Source organism: Schistocerca americana, chromosome 5 (genome assembly GCF_021461395.2).
Source record: "Schistocerca americana isolate TAMUIC-IGC-003095 chromosome 5, iqSchAmer2.1, whole genome shotgun sequence".
Classification (NCBI taxonomy): domain Eukaryota; kingdom Metazoa; phylum Arthropoda; class Insecta; order Orthoptera; family Acrididae; genus Schistocerca; species Schistocerca americana.
The window spans coordinates 235479681-235501233 of NC_060123.1; the positions used below are offsets into that span (position 1 = coordinate 235479681).

General features: G+C 42.9%; 1 protein-coding gene across 1 annotated transcript in view; it reads right to left on the reverse strand.

Annotated features, from left to right (window-relative positions):
* The window catches only part of LOC124615980 (fatty acid synthase-like), a 394674-nt gene that overhangs the window by 194666 nt on the left and 178455 nt on the right, over nucleotides 1–21553 (reverse strand). The window contains exons 13-14 of the mRNA XM_047144185.1: nucleotides 12615–12919; nucleotides 5852–5993 (exon numbers count right to left, since the gene is read on the reverse strand). Coding sequence (XP_047000141.1) covers nucleotides 5852–5993; nucleotides 12615–12919 — 447 coding nt within the window. The remainder of the gene's footprint in view (nucleotides 1–5851; nucleotides 5994–12614; nucleotides 12920–21553) is intronic.

Here is a 21553-nt window from a genome sequence, read left to right on the forward strand (position 1 = left end):
GTTAAACTTGACGTTATAACAATTGGCGACGAGGTAGTGGATTTTTCCTTTTCACCGTTGACCCACAGGGTTCCATGGCTACTGTCGAGCAACTATTGCAAAATCTCCTTGAACAGCAAACGCTTCTAACAGCGGCGATTCGCGATTTCATCGCGGCGTCAAATGCGGGGCGTTTCTCGTCGTTGGCTATACCTCCTTTTCCTCCTTACGACGAGGCGGCGGAAGACTGGTCTGATTATGAAAAACGTCTTCGACGGCACTTCTTGGCATTCCATGTCATGGATGAACAACCATGTAAGTCTCTGTTCCTTTCCTGGATTTTACCTCAAATGTATTGGTTGTTGTCGCAATTGGCTCCTTTGAAGGATCCTGCATCTTTGACCTTTGCTGAAATGTGCTCACTTCTGTCTGTCTATTTTCAAAAGAAAACGCATGTTGTAGCCTCTCGTGTTACCTTTTATCATTGTCAAAAACAGCCACATCAATCCTATCACACTTGGGCTGCTGAACTTCATTGCCTCAGTCGAAAGTGTCAATTTGTTACTGATGTTCACAAAGAATCCTATGCCAATTCCATGGTACGGAATGCTATTATCCAGTTGGTGCCTGACAAAGAAGTTGGGCAACGTGCCCTTCAGTTGACGAATCCGACTCTAGATGAAGTTCTCTCCATTGCACAGTCTTTTGAAATTTCTCACGCCGCTGGGGCGCAAATAGAGGAGTGGGGTGACGTTGGAGAAATACAACCTCTGTGCGCTGTTGATGACGTGTGCAGCGCGTCCCCGCCAGCCGACGTGGCCGCAGTGCGCTCCCACTCGCAGCCTCGGCCTAGCCGTAAACAACCCGCTAAGAAACTGCAGCAAACCCCCGGCAACTTCCTTTATGTCTGCTGTGTTTTACGAAACATTCACATGAGGATTGTCTCCAACGTTGGGCTGTGTGTCACAATTGCAAAAAGGAAGGTCATGTGTCTTCCGTTTGCAAATCCGACCGCATACATGATGTTCATGAACATGATGCTGATTCTGATTCTGTGTTGTCTTTCAATTGCACTTCTTCCCTTTCAGGGAAGTTATTCCTCACTGTCCAAACCCTTGGTCGAGATGTTCGCATGCAAGTGGATACCGGTTCTGCTGCTACTATAATTAATTCTCAGACGTATCTTCAGTTGGGTTCTCCATTCCTGTCACCTGTCACTAGGCAATTACGGACGTACAGTAAACAGAAGATTTCTCTCTTGGGACAGTTTAATGCTGAGGTATCTTACAAATCCATCGTTCACACTGTTCCCATATTTGTGGTCGACCAGAGCAACGCAGAAAATCTTTTTGGTTTCGATGCCTTTCGTGTTTTTGGGTTTTCCATAGATGACTGTCAATATTGTCTCTGATGCTATTCCTTATGCTCAACTGGATTCCTTGTCGACGACATATTCGTCCCTTTTTTCTCCTGGGTTAGGCCGTGCAAACGACTTTGAAGCTCATATCACGCTCAAACCCACTGCTCGGCCTAAGTTTTTTCGGGCTCTGCCCCTTCCTGTGGCCCTTTGTGATCGGGTAAAACGGGAGTTGGATCGTCTCACTACTTCAGGGGTCTTGCTTCCTGTAACTTCCAGTGAGTGGTCCTCTCCTGCCGTTGTCGTTGCTAAGCCAAATGGTGATATTTGTCTCTGTGGCGATTTCAAAGCCACTGTAAATGCTCAATGCCTCATCGACACTTACCCTATACCCCGTCCTGAAGAACTGTTCACTAAACTTGCTGGAGGCCAGTATTTTTCTAAAATTGACCTGTCAGAAGCTTATCATCAACTTCCTCTTGACGCTGCTTCCCGGCAGTTTTTGGTCCTTAACACGCCTTTCGGCCTCTATCAATACCAACGATTGCCATTTGGGGTTGCTAGCGCCCCTGCTCTCTTTCAGCGATTCTTGGAACAATTATTGCTCCCTGTCCCTGGGTGTATCAATTACATGGACGACATTGTTGTCACTGGCTCCACTACTGAAGAACATCTTCAAAATCTCTGCACACTTTTTCATGTCTTACAGACTGCCAGTCTTAAGTGTAATCTTCAGAAATCACCATTTTTTCAGGCATCTATCACGTACTTGGGGTTTCAAGTCTCTCAGGATGGTATTCGTCTGCTTCAGCAAACTGTCGCTGCGATCGATGCCCTTCCTTGCCCTACATCTGTTAAGGAACTGCAGGCCTTCTTGGGGAAAATAGCATACTATCACAAATTCTTACCATCTGCGCCTTCGGTGGCTCAGCCGTTGCATCGCCTGTTCCATAAAAACGTGCCTTTTCACTGGTCCGTGTCATGCGAAGCGGCTTTCCAGAAATTGAAGACTCTGCTGAAACAGGCCCCGTGCCTGGCTACTTATTGACCTGGCCAACATCTTGTTCTTGCCACAGACGCCTCTCAATATGGGGTCGGTGCAGTCCTTGCGCACCATTTTTCTGACGGTTCGGAACAACCCATTGCTTATGCCTCCAAATCGCTCACGGATGCCCAACAAAGGTATTCTCAAATTGAGAAAGAAGCTTTGGCCATTATTTATGCTCTTCATAAGTTTGATGTTTTTCTCTATGGCTCAAAATTTCATCTTGTTACGGATCACAAACCACTTGTTTCCTTGTTTCATCCATCAACGTCACTTCCCGACAAGGCTGCACACCGCCTCCAGCGTTGGGCTCTTTACTTGTCTCGTTTCAATTATGAGACTCATTTCTGGCCAACGGCTCAACATGCAAATACTGATGCTCTGTCTCGCCTTCCCATGGGTCCTGATCAGGCATTTGATAGGGACGAACTTTTGTGTTTCCACTTGGATGTTGCCGAGCAGCGGGTTGTGGATGTGTTCCCCATCACTGGGGACAGGCTGGTGGCTGCTACGGGTTCTAACCCTACCCTCTCCCAGATTTTACACTGTATTCAGAAGGGTTGGCCAGATCGCCCATCCGCTAAGACTTCTGATCCGTTGCGGAACTACTACGCTTTGCGCTACCGCCTCACGGCTAGGGATGGTGTTATCCTCCTCTCCACTGACAATGCTTCGCCGCATGTTGTGGTACCTGCTTCTTTGCGTGCTTCGGTCTTGCGCCTCCTTCACCAAGGGCACTGGGGTGTGTCTCGTACAAAATCTCTGGCACGCCGTCATGTGTACTGGCCTGGCATCGACTCTGAAATAGCACACATGGTCGCTGTCTGCGGCCCTTGTGCGTCACAGGCCGCTGCCCTGGAGTCATCCCTGTCACTGTGGCCTTCGCCTGAGAAGTCCTGGGAGCACATTCATGCTGACTTTGCGGGACCCTTTTTAGGTACTTATTGGCTCCTCATAATTGATGCCTACTCTAACTTTCCTTTCATTGTCCGTTGCACGTCGCCTACCACCGCGGCAACCACCAGTGCTCTCGCCACATTTTTTCTTTGGAAGGCCTCCCCTCTACTCTTGTTACTGATAATGGTCCACAATTTGCCTCTTCTGAATTTGCGGATTTTTGTGCTCGTCAAGGCATTATGCATGTCACGGCCCCGCCATTCCATCCGCAATCTAACGGTGAGGCTGAACGACTGGTCCGCACATTTAAGGCTCAGATGCGGAAAGTTCTGACTTCTTCTGCTGCTGATGATGCGCTTCTCCAGTTTCTGGCGTCTTACCCTTTCACCCCCATGGGCGACCACAGCCCGGCTGAGCTCTTACGTGGCCGACAGCCCCACATGCTACTTCATCTTCTGCGACCTTCTACCTCACGGCCACGGGTGCCTTCACTTGGCCAGTTCACTGCCGACGACCTTGTCTGGGTACGGGCATATGGCAGGCGGCCAAAATGGAGCCCGGGCCACATCTTAAGACACCATGGCAGATGCCTGTATGAAATTCAGATGGACACGGGTGTTGCAGTGCGTCATTCGGACCAGCTTCGGCCTCGTGTGCCAGCAACGCCTGTTCCGAATGCCGCAACACCACCTTTTGCTCTACCTGATGCTCGGGATCTTGGCATCTCTCAATACTCACAACGCATCCCTCTCACCGTCATCGTGATGCCAGCACAAGAACGGATGCCACCAGGAGACATGCCCATGCAGGAACCGGATGACCATCCTCTGTCAGAGCAAATCTACTCGCCTCCTCCTCCAACTGACGCCGACACATCGCCCATGTCTCCTGTCATATCAACTGGATTTGCCACAATGGGCAGATTGGTGCATGGGGCCCCAGCAGATTCAACCCCTACGTCTCCTGTCATCTCGACCCGTTATCATTGGGGACACTTCCGTCCATCCGGGAAGCCTCCTCCTCGACACTTTACGGCGAGTCAAACAACACCCATGGACGTTAGCCATCTCCAGGACACCTCCATCAAGACCAGTGCAACTATTTCAAAGGGGGGAAAAGTGTTGTGACTCGCCGATCATTCAAAGCACCGCCGTGCAATTACGTGTGTCCTCTACGTGCGGCGCTGTCTGCCAGCCATGCAGCAGCTGTGCCGCCTAAGCGGCCAGCCGAGCAGCGGCCACTAGACTGGGACTCAGTGCTCATTCGAATTCTAACATGGGCACATGTCTTGCTTGTCAACTTTCTCTGTGACTTATATGTGTTGTGTCGTTCTGAAATATATGTGTTAAACTTGACGTTATAACAAACACATTTGTAGAATGATTACGGAAAGGCAAAGAAGGCAAAGACATGTTTATCGCAGAACTATAAAAGTAGGTATGGAACCTATCTCTACAGTTGAGTTTCTGGTTTATCAACTAATTGCTGTGCATGAGCTAAAAGAAGGAAAGGGAAGAATACAAGGAATGGTGTACATGGTTCCATAATACAGGACTGAACTACACTATGAGACTGACTCAGCTGCTCATCTCAGTATCTTACAGTGTTACTGCTACAATAAGCAAAAGTATTTCACGTTTATGTAAAGGTAATTTGTTTCGGGTGGTATGGCTTAATAAAATGATGGAATAATATATGGTGATAAAACAGTAATTTGTTGGCTCCTCTGCAAAAGGAGGGGATGGTTGATTTATCCTACATTCTTACTGCTTCCTTTCTTACTATATGCAACTAAGATATCATTATTAGGACTGGTACTTAAGACTATTTTGGTGAACATATGAAACACTGTTTCCTAAAACTCTCATTTTACTACTGAATATTTAACAAGAATGTTGTGTGAAAGCAAGTCAAAATGTACCAATCTATCAGAATGGTAAGTGACTGTCATTAAAGATCATTACTCACATTGTTTATCAACAATAATTATGAATTCACTGTAGTATGTTATTTGGTAAGATGTTTGTCTTTAATATATTGTGATCCTTTACTGTCCAAGAAGATTTGTTGCTTGGAATGAGGTACCAATTATCTCCAAAAGACATTCAGTAGATATGCACTTCAATTATACTCTGTAATCATCATTCATATATGTTCTTCTAGGATAAGAGGCTTTAGTAATTTGAATTCCTATGTGACAATATTGTGCTGAAAAAGTCTACACTTCAGAAGAAGTACTAAGTGAAGTTACTTTCGGTATATAATTGAAATCAGCTTCTGATGCACACATTCATTAACTCAATCACAAATTAGCCTTGATTAATATATTTGCACCCTAAAACATGATATATTTTTTAATTCAAGTTATTAAACCAAATTTATTTGGTGGTGCTTACATTACACCAAAACATTAAGAGAGTTTTGCATTACACACAACAAATGAAAGTTACATACATTTCTGTATTCTGGCTTTATGAAGTGAAAAGGAACATTTTAACAATACAACATGTACTACGCTATAAATTATTCACTGTAAGTTTTAATAATTAATTTCTGTAAAGTCTGAAACATACCTCTCGAGATGAAATAAGTGGCCATTCTTCCGAATGGTCCCATTGACAAATTGGAGATATAAATGGTGTGCCTGCCGATACTGGTAATGGTACAGGTGGATATATTTCTGCTACCTTAGGATCTAGCCCACACAGATACAATCTACAGCAGTGAATGAAAATTCAAAAGCATTTGTCAATAACAATAATGTACTTTACTTTTCTTATGAGAAATACATAATGAATACAGGTCACGTATTTATCATGATGGCATAAAGAAATATTGCAAACAAAACGTACGGACCTCTGGTTACTCTAGTCATTAGGATCAAAGTTCCATTATGATAATGAGCTAATACTTGAATATGAACTTGCATAACCAATTCAATGCGTGATGTCATCCCAACACCACACACAAGGGCTAACATTTGGCATTTAAATTTAGGTTCATAGAAATTAGGTAAAATTTCTTTTGAATACACTGTACATCTAGGCACTTTCTTGTTTCACAATGGGAACTGTACAGAGGAAAAGTAATGAACCTTAATTTTTTAAAAGATATCATTATCATTTTTACTTTAAAGTTATCCTTTTCAAATTAGTTCCCTTAGGCAGCTATATATCAGTAGATGTGTCATTTCCAGTCTTTGATTACACTCCTTGGATATTAGCTAGGCGGTTTCATGTTCTGTGGATCACATGCAATATAAATTGTAATGATATGAAACAAGTAATCTTACATTCAAAACACAAATTAATTTGTAAATATGAATGCATGCTAAACATTTATAAGCTAGGTTGTGGTCTTATTATTATTATTATTATTATCACTATTTAGCATTACCTACCCACCACCTTTTACACATTACAATAATAAAAATTCGTCTACAGAAGGAGTTTTTAGGGAGATACCTTCTCAGTTTGTTTTCAAGTTTTACTTTACTGTCTGTCAGACATTTCATATCTCTGTGTAAGTGATCAAAAGATTTAGTTGCGGCATTGTGCTCCCCTTTTTGTGCTAAAGGCAACCTAAATGTGAAGTGATGAATCTAATTTTTTCTTGTGGTATTGCAGTTATGTATATCATCATTCATTGTGAACTGCAGAGGATTATTTACAACAAACCCGATGAGCAAATAAATACACTGTGAAGTAGTAGTCAAAATACTCAAATCCTTAAACAGATGTCAACAAGATGATGGTAGGTGAACACCCTCACATTATTCTTAGAATACGTTTTTGAGCAATGATGACTTTCTTTCTTAAAGATGAATTACAGCATAACATTATTCCATATGACATTACTGAATGAAAATATGCAAAATATTTGAACTTACTGATTTGTCTTCAGCCAAGATCTGTAATGATTATAAGTGCAAATGTTGCTGGACTTAGTTGCCTTAGGAGTTTCAAAATGTGCTTTTTCCAGTTTAAATTCTCATCGGTATGGACACACAAAATTTTGAAGTTTCCACACTATTAATTCCTCACCATATGTTACACTCAAGAGTGTTGCAGAACCTCTAGTTGTCATAGAGCTGATTATGTTGCATCTTTTTAAAACTGAGAGTGATGCCATTTTCAGAAAACCAGTCATGAAAATATTGTTTACCCTTTCTTCTGCTGCTGTATATATGGTAGGACTGATTACTATAGTAGTGCCACCCGCAAAAAAGAACTAATTCTGTATGTTGTTTATTAGATAGAAGATCGTTTACCTATATGAGGGAAAATAGCAGACCTAAGATTGAGCCTTGGGGAACCCCATATATGATTTCTTACTAGTCAAATCAAATCAGATCAGACCAAATCAAATCAACCATGGGTTGCAAAAGCTTGAAAATTTGTGTGTGTATTTTTGTGGTTTTTATTCTATCAACATACCAGCGCTTTCTTGTTTGGTACCAAACGAATTACTGTTTTCTGACATAATGTGCATGGTCTTTGATTTTTTAATACCTTTACTTAATAATTTTGACAAGTTTTTGTGGTATGCAACTACTGCAGGATCTCTATTTGTTCCTGTCAACAGATTCCTTTTTCCTTTCTCAGGATACCAGCTGGTTATAATAATTAACTGATGGTGTTCCAAGTGCTGCAGTGGGGGCTGTATACATCACAAGATGCAGAAACATCATAGGTATGTTGATTAGTCAGTGTGCTCATGGAATATGCTGCAAAAAATAATAGTTCCACTTTCTGCCACCAGATGAAATTATGGTACCAAACAAATTACTGTTTTCTGACATAATGTGCATAGTCTTTGATTTTTTAATACCTTTACTTAATAATTTTGACAAGTTTTTGTGGTGTGCAACTACTGCAGGATCTCTATTTGTTCCTGTCAACAGATTCCTTTTTCCTTTCTCAGGATACCAGCTGGTTATAATAATTAACTGATGGTGTTCCAAGTGCTGCAGTGGGGGCTGTATACATCACAAGATGCAGAAACATCATAGGTATGTTGATTAGTCAGTGTGCTCATGGAATATGCTGCAAAAAATAGTAGTTCCAGTTTCTGCCACCAGGTGAAATTATGGCTCTGCATGCAGTGAGAATGTGAAATGTTTCCTGTTTTGACATCAATATGCTATTTGTCACTTGGCAAAGTGTGTGGACTTCTTTTGTGAAGTGACTGTAGGAGTAAAGCGTTAAGAGGATTAAATCTTTCTGTATGAAACACAATTGCTACTGAGAAGACAGACCATGTACTGCTGGTAAATTTGTTTTATCAGTGGGCAGCAACAGTAGTGCTGTATTGTGGGAATATCACTGACAGAAACAGCTGCAAAGAGGCCCCATGTTAATGAATGGGCTAAAGAATATGATCAAGAAATTTGAAGAAACAGGTGAATTAGGTGATGCAGCAGAGAGAAGGAGGTGGCCCATTCCCATGGGAGTTGTTGATGAAGTTGCTGTAGATACAGCTGACCACACAGTACATGCCTTAAATTCTGCAGCCAGTGCTCGAGCTGTGTCATAGCAATTCTCTCTCCCCTGATAAACCTATCAAAACACTTTGCATTAAATTTTACACTGGTATTCCTACAAGATTCAGAATGTGCACCAAATGAAGCTCTTTGCTTTTGACATGCCTCGGAATGGATGACATACATTTGGGGGAAGATTCTTTGGATAGTTGAGGCACATTTTACACTGCATGGTGCTATGAATGCACAGAACTGTCGCTTAGGGGATTCTACTTCATAACATGTTGCCCAGGAAAATCCATTGCACTCAGCTTCTGTGACTGTCTGGTGTGGTTTCGCAATCAACTTCATTCTTGTTCCATTTTTCTTTGAGGAGACGACATATTGTTGACCTGGTATGTGTACAGTGATATCAGGACATTATAAGGACCTCCTTGTACAAAATTTAATTCCAGCTTTGCAAGAACGCAACTGTGTTCACAACACTATTTTCATGCAAGATTGGGTGACATGGAACGCCGGGGTGGCCGAGTGGTTCTAGGTGCTACAGTCTGGAACCGCACGACTGCTACGGTCGCAGGTTCAAATCCTGCCTCAGGCATGGATGTGTGTGATGTCTTTAGGTTAGTTAGGTTTAAGTAGTTCTAGGGGACTGATGACCTTAGAGGTTAAGTCCCATAGTGCTCAGAGCCATTTGAACCAATTGACATGATAAGTCGGTCTTTCCAGCTGAAAGATCCGCTTCAAGAAACCTTCAGTAACAATTTTATCATCACTAACCAGTTTCAAGGTGTGTGACCTTCCAGATCCCATGACTTATCCATGTGACTTCTGGTTGTGGGTATGCTGAAAGATCACTTCTGTCAGGGATATACGTGGACTACTCCTGATCTGAATAATAGCACATGATGCCATATAGCTTTGATTACACTGGATACATAGCAAGCAACTGTTGATTATATTTTGTTACAGATGCAGCATGTTGCTGAGTCAGGAGACCACACTGGACACATATTTTCATTTATGACCATATCCTAATAAATTCATTAGGGCAGTGTGGCAAAATGTAAGTGCCTTTGCTAACAACATCATATCGCCTGCAGTGCCTCTCCTGGGCTCATGACCATAATAGTTGGTCCCTAGATGACTGGAAAACTGTGGCCTGATCAGATGAGTCCCAATATTAGTTGGTGAGAGCTGATGGAAGGTTAGATTGTGGCACAAACTCCACAAAGCCATGGACCTAGGATGACAACAAGGAACTGTGCAAGCTGGTGGTGGTTCCATAATAGTGTGGGGTGTGTTTACACGGAATGGACTGGGTCCTCTGGTCCAACTGAACTGACCACTGATTGGAAATCATTATGTTTGGCTCCTTGGAGATCATTTGCAGACATACAGTGATAGAATTTTTATGGAAGACAATGCACCATGTCACTGCACCATAACCATTTGCAACTGGTTTGGAGAACATTCTCACGTATCCCATTGAATATTTATGGAATTAAATTCGGAGGTCAGTTCATGCACAAAATCCTCCACTAGCAACACTTCTGCAGGTATGGACATCTATAGAGACCTCATGGCTCAAAATTTCTGCATGGGACCTCCAACAGAGTCCTACTTTCTTTATTCACCCATGTTAGAAAGTTAATTGCTGACATCACATTGTAGGCTCCATATAAGGTTTCCAGATCATTTTTCCTATCAGAGTCTTTTAGAAAATGTAAACTGAAATCATCACAGATTATTAACTGCATGCTGCCATCTGACACGTAGCATAGTAATGAATCGCAATTCCTCATAAATAGTTCAGAATTTCCCCGAGGTGATCTGTATACAGTTACAATTGAAAACAAATTATTTTTCAGTATTAATTCACATACACACATTTATGTGTGCTGATCACTACAAAAACTACTTGTGTCAGTGTTTTTGATCTTGCGTTCTGTCTAAATATATGTAACAAAAAATGGTTCAAATGGCTCTAAGCACAATGGGACTTAACATCTGAGGTCATCAGTCCGCTAGACTTAGAGCTACTTAAACCAAACTAACGTACGGACATCACACACATCCATACCTGAGGCAGGATTCGAACCTGTGACCGTAGTAGCAGCGCGGTTCCAGACTGAAGTGCCTAGAACCACTCAGCCACAACAGCCGGCTATATGTAACAACTCTTTCTTTTTCCATACTAGTTCTACATGAGTCAGATGGTAGAGTGTAATCTTTTATATTTAACTTTGCTGACCTTGTGGTTTAGTGGTGCTCAGACAAGCACAGGAAGTCCATCTTCTGAGAGCTCTCTAAAATTTCTAGATAGACAAGTCCACTAATATTCTGATGAAATAAGCTAACCTTACTTTTTTATGAATTGTCAAACATTCTGTGGTGTTCTTCTGATAAGTTAACTCCTTTCATAACAGGGTGCCTGAATCCATATTCTGGCCTGAGAAAGATGCCTCTCTGACACCAGTAATCAGAGGGATCCTCAGCAAAAAGGTGATATCTTTTCAGTGGTTTTTTGATCTTGCAGAACATAAGTTGTTTTTGAAATATTCACATTCTGTCAAAAATAGTTTGATAACATGAAAGCAGTCTGGGTCTTTTTTATTCTGTAAAGAAAGTAAATCCACACATTCTTATGGTTGCTTTCCTTTCCAGTTGCCAGGTTTTTCCCCCACATATCTGTCTTTCTTCCTCTATCTTGTTGGAGCTCTCTAAATTTTTTAATATCTTTTCTTAGTAATTTTAAGTAGTTTGTGTATTGTGTCTATCCTCACATATTCCAGTTTCAAGGTCATTCAACTGAGATATTATATAACAGTAATAAACATGTGTTATCACCATAACAAATCATTCTTTGATCACATTACATCTGTCTACCATTACCTCTTAGATTTGGTCTTCTTTTGAAATGCTGCAATGTCTCAGGCAGGGAATTTATTCTGTCTGTTGTGAATCTGTCCCAATCCCTCCCATCTTTATCTATGAAGGAGAATCCTCTCACTAACATCCCCTCCCTCCCACTTGCTACTCACTGTAACACATTTGTGTTATGAGAATGGTATAGCCTCTAACTTCTCCTCCACCATTCCATAATCAACATACTTTTAAAATAGCCCACACATTGAAGGCTGTCACAGCACAACAGATAATTGCTAGTTCATGTTTTATCCTTTTACTTTCTAATCAGTCTCATTCCACATTCTTAACCATGCCAGTAATATTACTACAGTACTCGTAATTTCACTGGATGAAAAAATACTTAAAATTGTAAGAAATGCTTGTAGTGATTAAAATTAACAAACTTTTCAAATGAAAATCTGGTCATGGTTGGGATGAAATGAAAGAAATTGTCTCTAAGCTGGTTATCACCACAGGGGATAAAATTTGTACAATGGTAGAATTTTTATACCAACTGATTTCACAGTGCTGTAAGTATCTTGACAATGCACCCAATTACATAAAAAAATTACAGTGTGGTAGATACTTGTATTTGTAAGATAACATTGGCTCTACAATCCAGGTGGCACACATATTTTGTTTGTACCTCCTTCTAATTGGTTATTTTTCATTTTTGATGAAACAAGCCTTCTTTTTCTTCACTTTTCTTGAGGGATGTGTAATCAAAAGAAAATGTCATACCAAATGTCTATATTAGGATGCTAATTAATATCAATTTCTTGTTAATAGAACTGGTTACATCTGCCTTGTTTATTCTCTGTTTCTTTGTTATTTAAAGTAGTATATAAGATATAGTTAACAAGCTACTGACATTACCACAAAATAAAGCAGTACTGAATATCACTCTTTAAAAAAATAAATAAATAAAACATATTTCAACGTACTTGCCAATTGCTGAAAGAAGGTATTCCACGCCTTGCTTTTCTTGTCGCCTTGTGAGAGGAATATTAGTACAATCTGGACTAAGAGATTTGCGCAGAATACCTTGTAAGAGACCATGGGGAGCTATTTCAATACATATGGCATTCTTTGGTATATGGGCACTTCCTTCTTCAAAATAAACAGAGCTCAATAGATTGTTTGTTAAGTATTCTGCTGACACTGTTTTTGCCAAATCAGACTCCCAGTCTTTTTGTAGCATTGATGCGCAAATCCATTTTGATGATCTTGGCTTTGGATCTGGAATGACCTGTACACAAATACAAACTATTATTAAGCATAATGAAATAACTAAAGAACTTTTAAACACTCAAAATCTCATCCCTCTAATTTATGCCTAAAAAAAGTGTTTATTCTAGTGTTAATTCACACTGTATAGCTTCTGTCTGTTCATCTTTAGTTGTGACAAGCACGTACCTAAAAGCATAAAAATACATTCCTACAATAACCAAACAATGGAAAATCCAAGATGGAATGTAACAATGCGAGAGAAGGAAAGTCACTACTCACCATACAACGGAGATGCTGAGTCATGATAGGCACAATAAAAAGACTCACACAGTCATAGCTTTTGGCCATTAAGGCCTTTGTCAGCAGTAGACACACATACACACTCACACTCACACTCACAAAAGTGCAACTTGCACACACGTCTGCAGTCTCAGAGAGCTGAAACTACACTGCAAGCAGCAGCACCAGTGCACGATGGGAGTGGCGACTGGGTGGGGGCAAGGAGGAGGATGGGGTGGGTAGGGGGAGGGATAGTATGGTGGGCGTGGCGGACAGTGAAGTGTTGCAGTTTAAACAGAGGGTAGGAGGGAAGGTGTGGAGGGGGTAGGGGGTAAGTAGCAGAAAGGAGAGAAATAAAATTAAAAAGAAATTAAAAAACTGGGTGTGGCAGTGAAATGACGGCTGTGTAGTGTTGGAATGGGAACAGGAAAGGGGGCTGGATGGATGAGGACAATGTCTAACGAAGGTTGAGGCCAGGAGGGTTACGGGAACGTAAGATGAATTGCAGAGAAAGTTCCCACCTGCACAATTCAGAAGCTTGTGTTGGTGGGAAGCATCCGTATGGCACAGGCTGTGAAGCAGTCATTGAGATGATGGGTATCATGTTTGGTAGCATGTTCAGCTACAGCGTGGTCCACTTGTTTTTTGGCCACAGTTTGTCGGTGGCCATTCATGCGGACAGACAGCTTGTTGGTTGTCATGCCTACATAGAATGCAGCACAGTGGTTGCAGCTTAGCTTGTAAATCACATGAGTGGTTTCACAGGTAGCCCTGCCTTTGATGGGATAGGTGATGTTAGTGACCGGACTTGAGTAGGTGGTGGTAGGAGTGGGACAAGTCTTGCATCTAGGTCTATTAAAGGGGTACGAGCCATGAGGTAAGGGACTGGGAGCAAGGGTTGGATAAGGATGGATGAGTATATTGTGTAGGTTAGGTGGATGGTGGAATACCACGGTTTGAGGGGTGGGAAGGATAGTGGGTAAGTCATTTCTCATTTCAGGGCACGACGAGAGGTAATTGAAACCCTTGCGGAGAGTGTAATTCAGTTGCCCTGCAGGAACTTGAGCAACATGCACAACGCCACCTCAAAAAGCTCTCCATCCTGCTCACTTCCTACTCCCACCTTGGAATACCACTGTCCACCACTTCTACAACAACCTCCAAACCTCCCCCACACCACCTCATAGCTGGCAAACCTTGTCTCGCAGACCTACTACACTTACCCCACCTTCCAAAACTCCCTCCCACCACCACATAGAACTCAAAACCTAAACAGACCCACAACACAGTCATGAACCTTTCCTCCAGGAGCCTTAGTCCAACAGAAATATCAGCCCTTTCCAAAGGCCTCACCTTTTGCCCAACTCCCAAATTCAACCATGCAGGACTAGTTAAAGACCTTCTCTCCTTCTCCCGGTCCCTACAGTGGAAACACATTTTCACCACCAACCCAACCAATCAGACTCAACCAAAGATCAATATTGAACCTTGCCTAACTCGGTTCACTCCTCCATCCAACCGTGATCCACCCCCACTGCCTCCAAACCACCCCCTGTTAACTTTCCAGAATTTCTTATCCTCGAACCTTGCCTCACCATCATTCCCCAAATCCTTCAACATGCATACTAACCTTACATTTGCAGAAAGAACCGCAGTCCACCATTTAAAAACTTATCCTGATCTTATAATCCTACCTGCAGACAAAGGCTCCACCACTGTAGTTTTGAACCGCAAGGATTACGTGGCAGGACTCCGTCAGCTGTCAGATACTTCCACCTACAAACCATGCCACAGTGATCCCATTCCAGCAATCCAGCAGGATCTGCAGTCACTACTCAAATCCTTAGGCCCATCCCAGAACCTCTCCCCAGAGTCCATCTCTCTACTTACCCCTACCACTCCCTGCACTCCCACCTTCTACATGCTTCCTAAAGCCCATAAACCCAACCACCCAGGACGCCTGATTGTGGCCGGTTACTGTGCCCCCACTGAGAGAATCTCTGCTCTCATAGAGCAACACCTTCAACCTATTACCAGGAACCTATCCTCCTATATAAAAGATATCAACAATTTCCTCGACCGACTCTCTACAGTTCCTTTCTTTTTACCACACGGTACCCTGCTCGTCACTATGGATGCCACCTCTCTGTACACTAACATTCCTAATGCCCATGGCCTTACTGCTATCAAACACTACCTTTCCAGACACCCTATAATTCCAAACCAACAACCATCTTCCTAGTCTCCATGACCAACTATATCCTCACCCACAATTACTTCTCCATTGATGACATTACCTAGTAACAAATCCACGATTCAGCTATGGGCATGTGTATGGCACCATCCTATGCTAACCTGTTCATGGGCCATCTAGAGGAATCCTTCCTAAAAACCCAGAATCCTAAACCCCTCACCTCATTCAGATTCACTGATAACATCTTTGCTATCTGGATTGAAGGTGAGGACACCTTATTCACATTCGTCCAGAACCTCAACAACTTCTCCCCCATTTGCTTCACCTGGTCCTACTCAACCCAACAAGCCACCTTCCTAGATGTTGACCTCCATCTCAGAGATGGTTACATCAGTACCTCCATCTATATCAAACCTACTAACCACCAGCAATACCTCCACTTTGACAACTGCCACCCGTTTCATACCAAGAAGTCCCTTCTGTATAGCCTAGCCACCCATGGTTGTCGCATCTGCATTGACAAGCAATCCCTCTCTAAATATACTGAGGGTCTCACTGAAACCTTCACTGACCATGATTATCCTCCCATCCTAGTACAAAAACAGATCTCCTGTGCCTTATCTTTCCAGTCTCCCACCACTTCCCAACGTCCCACAGTCTGGCCACAGAGGAGCATTCCCCGCATAACTCAGTATCATCCAGGACTGGAGCAACTGAATTACATCCTCTGCCAGGGTTTTGACTACCTCTCGTCGTGCCCTGAAATGAGAAATGTCCAACCCACTATCCTTCCCACCCCTCCCACCATGGTATTCCGCAAGCCATCGAACCTACACAATATACTCGTCCATCCTTACACAATCCCTGCTCCCAATTCCTTACCTCATGGCTCATACCCCTGTAATAGACCTAGGTGCAAGACCTGTCCCACTCCTACCACCATCTATTCCAGTCGGGTCACTAACATCACCTATCCCATCAGAGACAGAGCTACCTGTGAAACCACTCATGTGATTTACAAGCTAAGCTGCAACCACTGTGCTGAATTCTATGTAGGCATGACAACCAACTAGCTGTCTGTCCGCATGAATGGCCATCAACAAACTGTGGCCAAAAAACAAGTGGACCACCCTGTAGCTGAACACACTGCCAAACATGAGACCCCTCATCTCAATGACTGCTTCACAGCCTGTGGATCCTTATGGATCCTTCCCACCAACACCAGCTTTTCTGAATTGCGCAGGTGAGAACTTTCCCTGCAATACATCCTACGTTCCCGTAACCCTCCTGGCCCCAGCCTTCGTTAGATGCTGTCCTCATCCATCCAGCCCCATCCCTGTTCCCATTCCAGCACTACACAGCCGTCATTTCACCACCACACCCAGTCTTTTAATTTCTTTTTAATTTTATTTCTCTCCTTTCTGCTACTTACCCCCTACCCCGTCCACACCTTCCCTCCTAACCTCTGTTTAAACTGCAACACTTCACTGTCCCCCACTCCCACCATACTATCCCTCCCCCTCCCCACCCCAGCCTCCTCCTTGCCCCCACCCAGTCGCCACTCCCTCCATGCACTAGTGCTGCTGCTCACAGTGTAGTTTCAGCTCTCTGAGACTGCAGACATGTGTGTAAGTTTCGCTTGCGTGAGAGAGAGAGAGTGTGTGTGTGTGTGTGTGTGTGTGTGTGTGTGTGTGTGTTATGATTGTATGAGTCTTTTTATTGTGACTTTCATGACTCAGCATCTCTGCTGTATGGTGAGTAGCGACTTTCCTTTTCTCGTATTGTTACATTCCTACAATAGTTTAAATGTGTGGTACATATACACTGTCATCATCATTCCAAAGAAAATCTCCTCAGTTTCATGACTTTTACACAAATCATATTCTGAAGCAGAAATGAGAAACTACTGTAGCATTTAAATAGACTAGCCCAGCATGTAACTAACATTTTTTGAGAGGTGAATATCAGTCCTTAGTTCTCCAGTTTCACAATGTACCTTGTGTCATGGGCACTCATTGTTGTAACCACTAATTATGTTCACATTGGACGTGTGAATCTGTCATTTTTGTAATAAACGGGTATATCACAGCATGACAGTTATTCTCTAAGTGTTCTTATCTGCATTTATATCTCTACACTCTGCAAACCCTGTAATTGGTCTAATCTTGTGTTTGCATTCTCTAACAGAGCAATATATAGGGGGATTGAGGTATATTTCTAGATTCTTCACTTAATACTGATTATTGAAACATAGTAAGTACACTTTAATGGGATAACTGGAATCAACCTTCAAATGTCTGCCAATTCAAGTTTTGTAGCTGTTCTTTGCATATGTTCAGTATCCCATTAGCTTTACCTAGTATGGAACCAACTCAGATAGCCACTTGTGTTAGCATGCCATTCTGGATCAAATCTCCCCAGTGAATCAACAATAAGAACTTGTATGTTGGCCAGCCTGAATGTGGTTTTTAGATAGTTTCCCACATCTCATTAGGTGAATGAGAGCTGGCACCTTGTCTGGCTTCAGTCACATGATTTGCAAACATTTCAAAAATACTCTCATGTTGGCACTTGAGATAACAATAAATGCAGACAAGTGAGGTATACAGATTATATCATGAAGAAGAAGCGGTCGTGACAGGAAGAGTATCTGGCCACCCCCTACCTCTAACATTGCCAAATCCAGAATAGCATGCTGACTCTGTGAACCTGTGGCATAAGGCTAGGAAACAGAAGAAAGAATAAATCTTATTTACCACAAACCCCACACACTTGATCAGCATTTTAATGTAGGACACATAAGTATTTTGCATGCAGTCTCCTCTGTACAGTGGCAACACACTACTACGTGTTCGTGCATGCCACCCATCTCCTCTAGCAAACAACCTCACACTGTAGGAGACAGCATCGCAAACTGCATGCAACCAAGGACAAGAGTTTTCTCTAACATGCACCACTTTGCCACAATGTGTGGATTTTCCCCAAAGCCTGCAACAGTGAGTGTCCACAACTCCTGCACTGGTGTCGATCTGTTCACATAAGCACAGTGATTTGATGTTCTTTCAGTGTTAAGTTTTCTTTTTTATTATTATTATTATTATTATCAGAACTTAACAGCTTGCCATAGTGCTACCAGATAGATGCATGATCAATGAAGACATCAGTGGTGAGTCAGCTATGTGTGTCTACAAAGCAAAGAGCATTGCAAGCTCCTGTGACAACTATGGAGAACTAGCAGGTGAGATTGATACCATATATCAGGGAAACATTATTCAGCACCCATCTGAATGTGGAGTATCACCTTCACGGAGTCCATTACATTACAGCAACTGTAGATCCAACTGTCTTTTTGTGAACAATATCCAAATCATTGTGGCACCACACAGGTGGATGTTAAAGACTGAAATTTGCAACTGTTAGATTAGCTCCACCTACGGTACCTAAAGTTCATTTATTTGTATTTTGTAGTTGCTTTGGTCAGTGTGCTAAATTAGTCTCACTTTCAGTACTTTACCTTCATTTATTTGTAAGTTGCATTTTGCTTTGATTATTGAGTTAGATTAGATACCCTTATCATACATCCATGTTCTCTTATTTGTACTTACATATTTCCTTGACCACTGTGTTAGATTAGCCCAATTTACCATACTTCAAGAACATTAACAATGTTTCTCAAGTTGTCTTAAAGAACTGTGTAAACTAATTCCCTACACATGGACGGTGGACACCCATCATGTGAACTCATAAAACCTTCATGAGTGGTGGGGGTCACTGGAATGACTAATTGAGAGCTTTTATTCATAGACATTTTGATGGTTAAATTACATATGTGGATACATTCTGCAATTAATTGTGCTTGTTAACGTTCCCATAAAGGGAAAGTTTACTATTCAGACATATTTTTTACATTGCTTTCATGCTTTATCCACACCTAGCAAATCCTCGGTCTCTGCCTGTTGTGTTCAGTTAGGAACATAATTCCCACATTGGTGACCCTAGCCAAACCACCCCTCCCCCCTCCCTCCCATACCAAGCTCTACGGCACAGCTGGGTAAACCGAGTGGCTACTTATGACACGTTCCCACCACCACCCAGCTAGCACTCACCACACCAGGCCACAAGTGTAGCACAGCTCACTACTCCACCTATTCTATCGCCATTGTATCACTTGCACCTTCGTCCCGCATATTGCGTGGGGTGGGCGTAGTTAAATAGGATTTGGCATGTTAATTTGAAGGGGTGGCTGGATGCCCTTCCTGCCGCCACCCCGCACCCCCCGGGATGGAATCAGGAATCAGAGTACCCCATCTGTCTGCATCTAGTGTAAATCATGGAAAAGTGTGGATGTGTTTCAAATGGCTGTGAGTCTCATAAATGAGGCAGAATGTGGGGACCAGCCCAATATTCACCTAGAGGGATGTGGAAAACTGCCTAAAAACCACATCCAAGCTGGCCGGCACACCGGCCATCATCGTTAATCCGACAGGCGGATTCGATCCGGGGCCGGCGCGCCTGCCCGAGTCCAGGAAGTAGCGCAATAGCGCTCTCCGGTAACCTGGCGGGTACAGCACACTACTCCACCATTTCAGAGTTAATACAGCAAGTGAAGGTTGAGTCTGACCCGGGCTTGCTGCTACCAGCCAGAAACTAAATCCCCTGTCCCCCTGATCTACAAGCACATATTTCCAGGTTTCATGCTTTCCTCAGCAACTGTTTGCAGCTTGTAGAGACCATCATCCCCTCCAACCCCCTAACTGGCCAGCACCACATCCATCTACCACCTATTAACTTCTGCAACTCTGGCTGTGGTTTGCTTCCAAGGAGGCAACATTCATAAGATCCTCAATTACCAGGCAACCCCATGCCACTCATATTAACAGTTGTGCAGCTCAAGTTTTTGGTCACTGTGGATGCCTGCAACATCGTCACAAGTCTGCCACAGTCTAGCAAATTCAATGCCCTAAAAGACCAGCTCATAGTACAGTGGCCACATCAGAAATGCTGCCCATACGTTAATTATTTTCATGGAACATGCAGCCCCCAAGGCTCCTCCAGCATCACTGCGCACTTTCCGAGCCTATGATCAGTCCCGAAATGCTGTTACTCATGAATTGGCTTGTGCGTCTACCTATCACAGTCCATACAGTATTAGCGACACACAGCTAAAGAAACACTGACACAGGAGCTGTCTTGCTGGACAAGGTCTTCAAGACCCGTGAAACCCACACCATCGTTGTCGCCGTGCAGCATCGTGATGGTCCTTCACGCGGTCTCCCACACATACAGCCCTTACCAGAACCCATATGCTCCACAACCCACAAACCTTCCATGGATATAGTGCAGCTCATAACCTGCACGACTGGTAAAATTAATGAGCTCACCTCCATCATGAAGCATACACCCCCCCCTCCCCCACCCTCACACTGCTTTCTTGATGACACTGCACCACTGCCTGCAGCAGTCCATCGATCACCGCCAGGAGCAGCCTCTGCATACCAAAATATGCCCTCTCCTACTCGCGGGGGAAATCTTTGTGGTGACACACTACTGCACATTCATGTCCATCACCCATCTGCTCTCAGAGATGAACTCTTGCTGTAGCAAATGACGCATCACCTGGCTAACAACCACACTGCAAATTGTATGCATCTGAGGACAAGAATTTTCTCTGTCATGTGCTTCTTTGCTGCATTGCATGGGATTTTGTGTGTCCAATTCCCAGTACTTCCCATACTGACACTGAGCTGTCCGCATGAGGAGTGCACTGATTTCATATCCTTTGGTATTAAGTTTATGTTCAAGTTATTTCATTATCAGAATTTAACAGCTTGCAGCAGTGCTATCAGATGGGACCACAAACAATGAAGAAATCAATTGTGAGTTAGTTGTGTGTATCTATAAAGCAAAGAGCATTGCAGGACTTGTGAAGAACTAATTGGTGAGACTGATACCATACTTCAGAGAAACATTATTCAACACCCACCTTATGGTCTCATGTCCTGAGTGTGCAATATCTGCTTTGTGATGCCCATTAAATTATAGTCAGTGTGGCAAGTTCCAACCTCTTTCTGTGAACCATGCACAAACCACCATGGTGCCACATGTGCCACTGTTAAAGACTGAAATCCCCAACTGTGTTAGATTAGCTTCATCTACAGCACCTGAAGTTGATTTATTTGT